Source organism: Mytilus californianus, unplaced genomic scaffold, assembly GCF_021869535.1.
Source record: "Mytilus californianus isolate M0D057914Y unplaced genomic scaffold, xbMytCali1.0.p SCAF_10, whole genome shotgun sequence".
Lineage (NCBI taxonomy): Eukaryota > Metazoa > Mollusca > Bivalvia > Mytilida > Mytilidae > Mytilus > Mytilus californianus.
The window spans coordinates 22,574,838-22,588,203 of NW_026262582.1; the positions used below are offsets into that span (position 1 = coordinate 22,574,838).

General features: G+C 32.2%; 1 protein-coding gene across 1 annotated transcript in view; it reads left to right on the plus strand.

Annotated features, from left to right (window-relative positions):
- The first annotated feature begins 2,993 nt into the window (after nt 1-2,993).
- Nucleotides 2,994-13,366, plus strand: part of LOC127717778 (protein CASC3-like) — a 35,102-nt gene continuing 24,729 nt past the window's right edge. Inside the window, exons 1-3 of the mRNA XM_052223612.1 lie at nt 2,994-3,132; nt 8,565-8,592; nt 11,680-11,732. Of these exons, the coding sequence (XP_052079572.1) occupies nt 3,028-3,132; nt 8,565-8,592; nt 11,680-11,732 (186 nt within the window). The 5' untranslated portion in view covers nt 2,994-3,027. The remainder of the gene's footprint in view (nt 3,133-8,564; nt 8,593-11,679; nt 11,733-13,366) is intronic.

Genomic DNA, 13,366 nt, shown 5'->3' on the forward strand with positions numbered 1-13,366 from the left:
GGTCTTCAACGCAGCGAGAAAATCCCGCACCCGGAGGTGGTCCTCAGCTTGCCCCTAAATAAAAGTGTGTACTGGTTCAGTGAAAATGGAAGTCACACTAAACTCCAAAACATATAAAAGAACTAAAATAAAAAAAAAACATACAAGACTAACAAAGGCCAAAGACTCCTGACTTGGGACAGGCGCAAAAATGCGGCGGGGTTAAACATGTTTTGTTAGATCTCAACCGTCCCCCTATACCTCTAGCCAATGTAGAATAAAGAAACACATAGCAATACGTATGGCAAGCCGTTCTCGTCAAAACTGTGTTTTGACCATTTTTCGAAAAATTTACACACTGAGACTGAATTAAAAAAAAACACAATGAGATTAAAAAACCTAAAAACACACACTGAGAATTAAAAATTACCCACTGAGATTTCATAAAAACGCACTGAGATTACAAAAAATGAAAAACACACACTGAATGACTGAGAATTGAAAATTACACAATGGGATTTCAAAAAGACACACTGAGATGAAATAAACTGAAAAACACACACAGATAATTTGAAATTACACACTGAGAATTTAAAATTATATATGTATACACACTGAGATTTGTGCGCACATATCTAATTAGCATATACTTAATTTGAATCTATAACAAGCTTAAAACAACTAGGGAACAGAACTCATTAGTCCTTCAATTTGGCGCTAAATGTTTTATAAAAAACATTAAAAATGCAACGCATAGAAAAACTACGTTATTAAAGACGAATTATAGAGCAAGAAAAATACCCACTTACTCTCATTACAAAATATAACCAAATGGTGAAGAACTTTATTAAAATTATTAAAAAAAAACATTGTAACAATCTGAAAAAATACAAACAATGCGGTGATTTTTTTTTCCCAAGTGCCTATTTCAGCATATATACGTAACAAAAATATAAAAGATTTCCTTGCGATATCAGGGTAACAGTTGAAAGACTTTTGGAAAGGGACCATGCTTAAACAGTTTTAAGCAAAAAATCCCGATATACTGTTAGTAATAATCTGAATTATAGGCAACAAACTTATGAATATGAGTGAGCAAAAAAAGTTGTTAAGTCTTGAAATTTATTTCGAATGTTGGTTGCAGAAAGCGCATTTCATTATAATGACACTTGAAGCGTTCGGGAGACCAAGATATTAATCTGTTGAATTATTCATCTCATGAATATTCATTAGTAATTTGCATATTAATCTCAGTGTATTTTTAAAATCTCATTGTGAAATTAACAATTCTCAGTGTGTGTTTTTCAATTTATTTCATCTCAGTGTGCCTTTTTAAAATCTCCGTGTGTAATTTTAAATTTTCAGTGTGTGTTTTTAATTTTTTTAAATCTCAGTGTGTAATTTGAAAATCTCAGTGTGTAATTTCGATTTCTCAGTGCGTAATTTCGATTTCTCAGTGTGTTATTTTAGGTTCTTAAATCTCAGTGTGATTTTTTTAATTCTCAGAGTGTATAATTTTTTCGAAAAAATAGTTTAAACATAGTTTTGACGAGAACGGCTTGCCATAAATACGCACAGTAAACTCAGTTTATAAGAAGTCCGAGTCCGATGTCAGAATAGGTAACAAAAAAAAACTAAGAAAAATGACAATGATACATAAATTAACAAAGGACTACTAGCAAATACTGACATGCCAGCTCCAGACCTCAATGAAACTGATTAAAAGATTATGTCTTCATAATATGAAAATCATGGCAGGTAAATTCCCTCCCGTTAAGGGTTTAGTATCATCAGAGACATATATGTGTATATATGTCTCTGGTATCATACCATCATAAAATATATGAGAAGACCATAACCCGTATCATGCCAACAACTGGTTTTAGAATAAATGTGTTTATTTCTGATGCAAAGACCCTATGAGTGAATCAATATTAATACCAAAATATGCAATCCTTAATGACCTGACAACAGTATCGTAACTATATCCCTTCCGAATAAGCCTGTTTAAAGGTTTGGTTAGCTTTTGAGAAGAATGCCGACATGTTTGTGCTTTGTAAAGAATATTACCATAAAATATTGGATGTGAAATACCTGAACGTATAAGATGTCTGCCGCGATGATGTCGATTTATATTTACGAATGATGCCCTTGTACCGATGACAAAATTTAGTAAATGTTTTGACTAGTTTGTGATATCGAAAACCCTGGTTTTATAATTTTTCAGTAATACAGAGATTTTTATCAAACATTTTTCAATATATTTGTGATCTTCACATGGGATATGGGCTCATTCATTATGTGCCTGTCCCATGTCAAGAGCCTGTTGTTCAGTGGTTGTCGTTGGTTCATGTCTGTCATATTTGTTTTTCGTAAACTGTTTTGTTATACATTAGGCCGTTAGTCTATCTGATGACAATAGCAACGCCATTTTAATGGATGATGACTATTAAGATCTATTAACAAGAATATACCTATATTTTTCAGTCTTCTAAATAAAATATCATGTTTAAAATTAACATTTTTCAGACAAGTGAGGCCCATACCCTCATGGGGGTGTCCAAATAATCACCGTGATGATAATCAATATAATCACATAATCATTAATTATTTTTTTAAAACAAGATAATCAAATTTTATAATCAAAAATACAGTCGTAGATTATCAAATAATCAAATAATCATGAAATATTTGGTCTGTTAATCAAATAATCACTATAAAAACGGCCAGAGACATATATACACATATGTGTATATATGTCTCTGAAACGGCCAAGTAATCACATTTATAATCAAAAACCCCATGAGGAAGCTCACCCTTGGGATTCTACTGTAAACCCTTGTTCTTAAAAAGGTGCAATAAAACATATATTTGAAAGAAATGAGGGAGATAACTTCAAAATAGCTATAAAATATGAAACTTGAGGATTTTAATCAATTGATTTTCAATGTGTGAGCCACCGTGGTTCATCTTATGCCTGACCTCCCCCTTTTAATTTATTTGCCAAAGGGAGATTACTCAAGATCTCATGTGGGAAGTTGAAAAAAAATGGCCGACAGGAGGCGAAGGCCTCATTCAGAAGCCGAAAGTGATGAAGAGAGTACAGAAACGGGAAGTACCCAGAGTCCTCGTAAACCTCGACAGTCAGAATGTGTTAGTAGTCACCAGAAAAATTGATTGATTTACAAGTCCATTCATGAAAACCGTTTGTGTTTTGCTAAATTATGAATCGAACTAAATGTTCATTTCACATTTTATGAATACTTTTTATGTAATTTTATGTCTTACACATGGTGTGCATCGTGCTAAAATCGTCACACCCTATGAATTTCGTGGTTTAAGTTAACGTATCGAACATCATTTATAATGTTTACAAACAAACATGAATTCAAGAGTTCAAACATCATGAACATGTGCATGTACAAAAAATGATATACACAGGAAACATGTTAGAAAGTGTCCCCCAAAAATGACACTTTAGATATAAGTAAGGATTAACAGTACTGTAGTTGAAGAGTTGCTGTCATTAATTGGCGATATGATGGTTGCAATTGCTGATAGTTTTACTGGTGAGGTGACCATCAAATTCCAATTGATGGAGGCATCTCTTCAACATGTTCAAGTACATGTGTACTGTTTTTCCTATTCTAATTATGCATCACAAAAAGAAAAAGTATATTAGAGCTTGTAAAAATGTATATATTTAAGATGAAATAAGTTTCTACAAAACTTATGAATGATTTTTGAGCATTTATCATGTATATATATAAACATGTACATGTATAAATGTCATAGCATTTAAAAACAAGTAATATACAATATACATATACTTTGTACATACATAATAAACAAATTTGTTAGTTATTTCTTGGGAATAAACTGACTGTTTATTACCAAGGGCTAATTTCGACATCGATAATCACTGAATTCTCATATCTTAATTTATTCAGTCGGTTTAAAGTTTTTAATCAGGACAAAGTTTTGTAAAATACTAAATTTTAAATACTGCATTATTTCGTCATTTGTCAGGTAACAAAACAGAGATAACACTAGAGAGAATGCAATTAAGCAATCCAATACACAAATAATACACGATTGAATAATGAAAAAAACTATATTTTTTCATCATGGTTATTCATAAGACAAAATTTTCATTTTGTTTTCAAAATAATTAAAATACATATGAGTTTATATGCCTAAAATAACATATGAAGTCGCAGATTTGACAAATATTTTTGATATATTACTTACCGGAAGTCATATTTTAGCGACTTATTACGAAGCAACGGCTGGAGACTTAAGAAGATTTAGAATGTTCTAATAGTGTTCTTGAATTGGCATAAATTTGAATAATTTTCACGTTCTGACATTTGTTAAATTAACAAAAATCTGTGCCTTGTGATTTCGCAGAGATCCAATAAAAATTCCCGCCATTACAGTGCATTTATTTATTGATAAAATTTACTTTAAAAGGTAAAAAAAATAATGAAAATATTTCATATAACGTGATCTTCTATCATTGATAAATCTCTTTATTTCAAAGCTTTCTATATTTTCTGCGAGTGCAAGAGAGTATCTTTGATATTAAAACATGAACAAATCGATCTTTTACCAGATTCAAAATTGCCATGATTGCCGAGGGATGCTAAAATCGTACCACATGACCTAAAAAAAATTGCACACAGCACCTAAGGCTGTCGCCCCTCCTCTGTAGCAAAACATGACGATATACAAATGAAAACGCTCAAACCAAAGGTTATTTTTATGATTCAGTTTTGTATATTATTCCACTGTTTAAACATATTGATAGTTTAATCAATATTTGATTGGTTGAGACTATCCCACGTGTCATTGAACAAATCTTCATATTCCATTCTGAGGATCATATTCCCCTCTGAAATGTCTGGATTACTTCGTGCGACGTTAAGCGCGGTTAATGTACATAACGTTTTGAACTTCTTATTCTTCTTGAAATAGCGATAGCAAAAATCATTATCATGTTCAAATTTATTTCAGACGATAAAACAAAAAGACTTATAATTAAATTTTGATCCTTACTGTTTATCAATGGGTATGTCATGTTTAGTTTGACTTACAAAAACAAGCGGATAAGAAAAAAAATGTATGCAAAATAATATTTAATGTATTGATAGTAAACAAAGCATAGGCAGTGGAATAAAACATTCATTTCCCTTTGCCTGGGGAGAATTGAAGATTTGCTCACCCTCTAAAAATCATATTTCCCTCGGGCAGAGCCCTTGTGAAATATGAATATTCTTGGGTGAACAAATCTTCATATCTCCCTCTGGTACGGGAAATAAATGTATAATATCTCATTAAAACAGTGTTTTGAAGAAGGTGTTGATTTATTTGGACTATTTTCTATTAATCTAACATTTGTGGATTTCAACAATTTAAACATGTTAAAATGGTGGCTCAAGACATGCCAATTTTGGATTTGATGGTAAATTTTAGTCAATGAAAACACTGTTACATAAAGATTGCATTAGAATATAAAATCACAAATGCTGAGCTTCAGAAGGACACTAGTCTGATAAATTAAAATGTAGCTGCAGAACTGTAACTCTTATGGTCCTTATGATATTTTTTGACAATTTGCAGACTTCACAAATTGTAAAAAGATATCATAAGAACCATAAGAGATATGGTTCTGCAGCTACAATGTAATTAAAACCATGCTATTTAGAAATTTTATTGTCCCCTGCGGGACACGTCGCGGGGGACATAGAAATTCCATCCATCCAGGTTTGTTAGCGCTGTCACGTACAATTCTTGCCAGATTTTCATAAAACTTATATCATAGGTTTATATCAGCAATGTCTCGGACAAGTTCCACAATCAGTGCCGAGCAAGTATTTCAAAAAGAGTTTTGCCCCTTGGAAATATTAATTGTATGGAAAATTTCATTGTTAGCACTCTCATGTACAATTCTTGCAAGATTTTTATGAAACTTATATCATAGATTTATATCAGCAATGTCTCGGACAATTTGAAAATCAGTACCGATCAACTATTTTTAAAAGAGTAATGCCCCTTAGAAATATTAATTATATGGAAAATTGTATTGTTAGCGCTCGCATGTGTACAATTTTTGCCAGATTTTTTTATCAAATTTATATTAAAGGTCTATAGAAGCAATGTCTAGTAAATGTTCGAAAATAATGCTGATCAAATGTTTTTAAAGGATTGGAAATGGCATTGCAGGCGGAAACCCAGTTGAAATATAACAAAAGAATCGAAGCTCTTTGTTAGAGAAGGCGATAAATGCTTACAGTAATGTTTATTCTAGTAACAAAATTTTTAAAAGTTAATAGAAACAAATAAAATGACAGTTTTCGGCTAAATCATGTAAATTACGAAGTATTTTATCATAAAAACACAATTTGCATAAGTTTTCAATTTATCTATTACATAATTTAGCAGAACAATTAGATATCAAGTCGACGACATGGGTGTCTATTCAGTTGGATCTAAAAAATGCATAACCTCCGATTTTTTTTATATTTTTTTTTACCACGGACGGAGAACATATCAATATATTTGTTCCTTAATTTTCGTTTCTGCCCTTCTATTGTTTAACTCAAGAAAAAATTTTAAAAAATGGGTAACAATTGCATCGAAAAGATAAAATCGAGTGCACTTTTTTATGTTAGGGCGTGTTTGAGTTAAATATTTTCTATTGAAAACGTATAAATATGATAAAGCAAGAGTATTTGATACATCATCTTCGCTTCAGATTCTATTAGTTTTATATATCAAGGCTACAGGTTGACTTTATAACATCGAAAGTTAACAGTACTAAAAAATTAAATATACATGTATGGGTCAAGTGAAATACCTTTTTAATGAATCACAAAAGCAGAGTAGGTGTGTTCGAATAGCAAATTTTTACTAAAAGTACTTGACGACTGACTTTTAAGTTGGATCTTAAAAATGCATATCTTCGAAAAAACTTCATTTTTTGTTTGTGATAATTAGGGTTTATAGTCTTCAACCACTGAAAATTTTTAGTCTGCCCTTCCACGAAATATTTAATTAGAATTTTTTTAAATGTTTATGAATTTCCGAAAATTCCACCTGACAACCGATCCAACAATAGTTTTAAGTTGACTGAATGCAGACAAGTTAAATGTACATTAACTGATGCTCATTAGCTAGTAGATACATTTGTCTTTTAAAATACACTTGGCATATAAGGATCGTAATGGTGCTATGTGGATAAATTTATCGGTTTTCAAGAGCTAAATTGGAAGCGCGTCATCTCTACAATGGCTTCCATTTTTACGATTGTAAAAATGAACTGGCGTAATGAGGAGATAATTTTGACGAAGTAGAATCCTAACTGATTGTATTTCTCTCAAGCCTTCATTTCTCTAAGATATATTTTGTAAAAAGTTTTGAATAGTTATTACCATTGAATAGATAAAACACATGTATGTTCAACACTGGGGACATTGGAACGCTGTTCTTTTATTCGAATAATATTTATGTCACTGATTTTTTTGAACCACATTTACCAGTACAAATGTAAATAATCATATCCAGTGAACAATATTGGACAGTTTTGCAAATTTTAATCTACTGACTGCATGTTTATGGGGATAGCTTGAAATCTATTTGAATTCAAGATGAAAGGTGTCATTAGGTCATTTTTAACAGTCAGAGCTCATGGAGCTCAGACAAAAAAAAAGTCTTAACATGTTTATCCTTCCACAAGTCAAAAAAGGTTTAACATATTTGTAAGAAGTACCTTTCGTTTTCATAACCTCAATTTCAACTCAAACAGATCATTGTATTTGTAACATTTACTGGCCTATTAAGTCAAAAGTTATCAAAACATGAGTCATTTTAATGGCCATGCACACCAATTTATATACCAAGCACCCAGATGAGACTACAAAATTATTGTTCACAAGGAACTTAAGATTATGAGAGTGCAGGAGCAACTGTATTACCAGGCTTTATCACACACAACAATTCTCAGATAGATTTTGCTTTTTTATGACCCACCTACGATAGTAGAGGGGCATTATGTTTTTTGGTCTGTGCGTCCGTTCGTTTGTCCGTCTGTTTGTCCATCTTTCCTGCTTCAGGTTAAAGTTTTTGGTCAAGGTAGTTTTTGATGAAGTTGAAGACCAATCAACTTGAAACTTAGTACACATGTTCCCTATGATGTGATCTTTCTAATTTTAATGCCAAATTAGAGTTTTGACCCCAATTTCACGGTCCACTGAACATAGAAAATGATAGTGCGAGTGGGGCATCCGTGTACTATGGGCACATTCTTGTTCATACCTAATTTGCCCATAAAAGTTTACTAGAATATTAATTATCCAAAAATTGAAAAATATGGTTCATATTGGCATGATTGGTGTCAGATAAGTAATGGGGTTGGTTGGGTAACAGTAAACACATAATTTTTTGTCATAATATTAGTTTGATCCAATTGTGTCATTTAAGGTGATCAAAATTTTTCAATATTATTTGATCTGTATGATTAGTAAACGTTTTGAATTTCAATCACTATTTAAATTCTTAATTTCTTTGTTATATTTTCTTGACAGGAAAGTGAAGGTGAAACTAAAGAAGCTGGTAAGTTTTAGGAACAAAAAACAGGAAAGTTAAAAGTGCAAAGGTTATTAACAGTTCAGGTCAGAATGCAGAGAAGCATTAGCCTAACAATCATGACCACACAACCAAAGCCTGACAATACAATTCAATCATGTCAATAGACTATTTTCATATTACCGACTTTTGACTCCGGATTATATATTTTTCGACAGGTTACCTCCTCTGTGGTAGGACATCCTGATATTGGATCAAGTGAGAGCAACTAAAAGAAGTAAAATCAAACATATGATCGGTGCAATTTGAGGGGAAAGTTTTCTGTTTTCCGAAGATTTTGTCATGTACATAAAACATAAAACACTTAATTTTCACCAAAAATGGTACCAATTGAAAGCTTGATTTTACTTCATTACGTTGCTTTTTCTTGACCAAGTACCAGGATGTCCTACTGCAGAGTAGGTAACCTGTCGAAAAAATTATATAATGGGGAGTCAAAAGTCTGTAATATGAAAAAAGTCTGTACAATAATTTAATGAACTATAAATCAAAGTCCATGAAAGTGCACTCATTAGAGCAGAAGAATTGTAATTTAATTAGTGCTACAAGACAAAGCATACTAATCATGATTTCAATGATTGAGTGGATTAAAACATACAACATATATACACACATTGTATTTATTAAAAAAGAACTGCATACACATGTATATAAATATACTGGCGAATAAAACAAAACAAAAACACTAACTATATGGATTACGAGCATGTCACTGGAGAGAATAATCTTATACAATGTTGTATTATATTGGTGTGTTATAGCCCAGCTAATCCTGCAGTTTGATTGTTTACCTTGACAGGTATATGAGCCCATGTATATAATTGTAATTAATGTTGTAATGAGGACACTACAGTCAGTATAATATAATTGTTATTCAGGCTTCACATGATATATGGGCTCATATTCCCTGTCCGTAAACTATGCACCAATCACCTGGCTGCTCTGGAGATATGAAACATTGACCAGGAATATGATAAAAATAAGATGTGATATGAATGCCAATGAGAAGACTATCCACCAAAGTTCAAATGAAGTGGATGTAAGCAATTATAGGCAACTGTACGGCCTTCAACAATGAGAAAAACCCATCTGTATGGTCAGCTACAAATATGTATAAAAGGCCCTGACATAAAAAATATGAAACAATTCAATTAAGAAAACTAACGGCCTAATTTATAACAAAACAGTTTACGAAAAACAAATAGGGCAAACATAAACCAACGACAACCACTGAACTACACGCTCCTGACTTGGGACAGGCACATAAAGAATGAGCCCATTCCCATGTGAAGATCACAAATATATGCAAATATGTTTGATAAAAATGCAGCTTTTTCTAGGAAAATGAAAGGTGGTATCTCTCCGGATTTTTTAGCTCACCTGGCCCAAAAGCATGAAAAGGGCCAAGTGAACTTTTCTCATCACTTGGCATCCGTCTTTGTTGTCCGTTAACTTTTACAAAAATCTTCTCCTCTGATACTACTGGGCCAAATAAAACCAAACTTGGCCTAAAACATCCTTAGGATATATAGTTAAAAAAATATATCCTATGACCCCCCCCCCCCCCATCAACCAAGATGGCCACCATGGCTAAAAATAGAACATTGGGGTAAAATGCATTTTTTGGCTTATATCTCTGAAACTAAAGCATTTAGAGCAAATTTGACAGGGGTATAAAGGTTCATCAGGTCAAGATCTATCTGCTCTTAAATTTTCGGATGCATCAGACAACCTGTTGTTGGGTTACTGCCCCTGAATTGGTAATTTAAAGGAAATTTTGCAGTTTTTGGTTATTATCTTGAATATTATAATAGATAGAGATAAACTGTTAACAGCAAAAATGTTCAGCAGAGTAAGCTCTGCAAATAAATAAACATGACCAAAATTATCAATTGACCCCCTTTAGGAGTTATTGCCCTTTATCATGTTTATAGTCAATTTTTCACATTCTTTCGTAAAGTTTTGTAATCTTTTACAAAAATCTTCTGAACTTAATCTACTGGGACAAAATAGAATTAAACTTAGCCACAATTTTCAATAGGGTATCTTGATTTAGATATGTATCTGATGACCCTGCCATCCAACCAACATGGCCACCATGGCTAAAAATAGAACATAGGGGTTTAGTATAGAAGTCTATGGGAAAATTGTAAAAGAACAATTTCAAATGGTCACAACTTGAAAACTAATTTAAATAATGATAAGGGGTCTCAGTAACTATTGTAAGACTGCAATGAGATGACCTGCTTTTAATTTAACTACTGGGCCAAATTGAAACCAAACTTGGTCTCAATCATTATTGGGGTATCTAATGCTATTTATTATGATTTTAACCTTATTTTACATGATTTCCAAAACCACAGTATATACAGGTGAGCGACAGAGGCTCTCAGGAGCCTCTAGTTTCTTGCTCACTCTGTTTTAATATGAAACATATGAATCTGTACATAGATTTTAAGTTTCAGAACTATATCAATTAAACTTCATTATAATATAAAATTAAAAGGAGATTGCCAATGAGACAACTATCATGTTTTATAATTGTAAAATATCTAAGATAAACCATTACATTTTACGAAGCGGGAAAAACAAACCATTTAAAAAAAGTTAAAAAATTCTTAAGCTTACATTTACTCCTTATTTCATTGTGTATTTAAAAAAGTTTCTTTTTGCATGCTTAGCTTTGTTTTTGGGCATATAACAATGTATAAAGTTAATTGAAAATTGACTACCTATCCATCACTCAAGGGGGTCTCATTGGGGGTTCTCATCCCGGATTCCGCTTACAGTTCTGTCAGATTCCCGTATCCCGCTTACACTATGTACATAAGCAATTCTCATTTTTTTGTAATTTCCCGTATCCCGCTAGACTTCATTTCCCGTTTTCACGGCACAATAATTTGACTTTCATGTGTCACGCTTACAAAAAGTCCACAATCCTGTGTCACGCTTAGACCCCAATGAGACCCACACTCAAGACTGCAGAATTATATGTGTAGAAAAAAGCATTTGACCTAGTAAGGAAGAATTTGACACTTTTGTTTATGTTTACAGACCTAGATGTATCAGATTATGAGAGTGCTAATGAAGACAATGGAGAGGAAGAGGTTTGTTTTAAACATGTTGTATTGTCATTTATCTAGTTTATACCTCACCAAAAAAAAGTTTGAGGTAGGTTGTTTGGTATATGAATTATCCTATCGATATCTCAATTAGAGACAAAGTATTGACACTACTGATTTTAGAATTCTTACCATGGGGGTTTTATATCATTGTACATGTTCCAGGAAACTTAAAGATGACCAAAGAAGTTTTTTTAAATCATTATGATTTTTTTCCTGTAACAAAAACTTGTTGTATACATAATATTCCATCACAACATACACAGTTTAATCATTTAAACTTTCAATAATGATATTAATATAAAAAAAGAAGATGTGGTATGATTGCCAATGAGACAGTTCTCCACCAGAGACCAAATGATGTAGAAGTTAGCAACTATACTTCACCATCCAGCCTTCAACAATGAACAAAAACCATACTAAGCTATTAAACATGTTAAAGGCTTGACAAATGGAACACAATTCAAACAAGAAAAGTAATGGTCTGATTTACATATGTATGCATAAACTAAAAACAAATATGATATACAGTAACAAACAACTCAATTGCAGACTCCTGACTTGGGACATGCACATACAGAATGTGGCAGGTTGAACATCATGAACATGTTTTGGGGTGCCAAACCCTCCAACTAACCTGTGTCTGAAAATCTTGCAATAGGAAAAGCCGCAACACTATTAATCTGTTGATATCAGGAGACATAGGTTGTCTCACATATCTCACTGTGACAATGATGTCAGATTTTCTGATGTGCTTCAGCAATAATGTGAAATTTATAATTAAGAAAACTGTGATTTTATTTATATAGGTTGTCTCACATATCTCACTGTCACATGACTGTGACATTGATGTCAGATTTTCTGATGACTGATGTGCCTCATCTATAATGTGAAATTTAAAATTAAGAAAACTGTCATCACTATAAAGTAACATTTTAATCCTCATAACAATATGTTGTTTGACATGCTAGCTAGGCAGGGTCCTGGGATATTGATAGGATTATTTTTTGTAATGAGTTCATTGGATAATCTTAGTTGCTCCCATCATTAGATACATGTATGATTTCAAAGTCGAATGTTAAGTTTATGACCCATTTTCTCTTAGATATGAATTATGACTTAAGAGAAACCATCTCTACAGAAGCAATTGACAATTGGTGTCTTATGGCATGTATTTAAGATCCAGCAACAAATATTTCATACATATTCAGGACAAGAAAAGTTTAATAGTACATGATCAGTTCATAGGGTATGAAATGTGAGTGAACTTGAAGAAGAAATAGATAATATTTGATGCAACGTCAAGACTAGATATAAGAAGATGTGGTATGAGTGCCAATGAGACAACTCTCCATCCAAGTCAAAATTTATAAAAGTAAACCATTAAAAGTCAAAGTACGGTCTTCAACACGGAGCCTTGGCTCACACCGAACAGCAATAGGTTTATATTTGGTTTAGTCACAAATTCTGCAATACAATAGGCGACTTCTATTAAAACAAAAATATATACTGATATTATATTGTATGGAGAGAACTTGTCAATTTACATGATTTACTGTCAGAAAAAAAGAAATATAATTCCAATATTAGGTTGGCATGACCTATATGTCCATCACAGT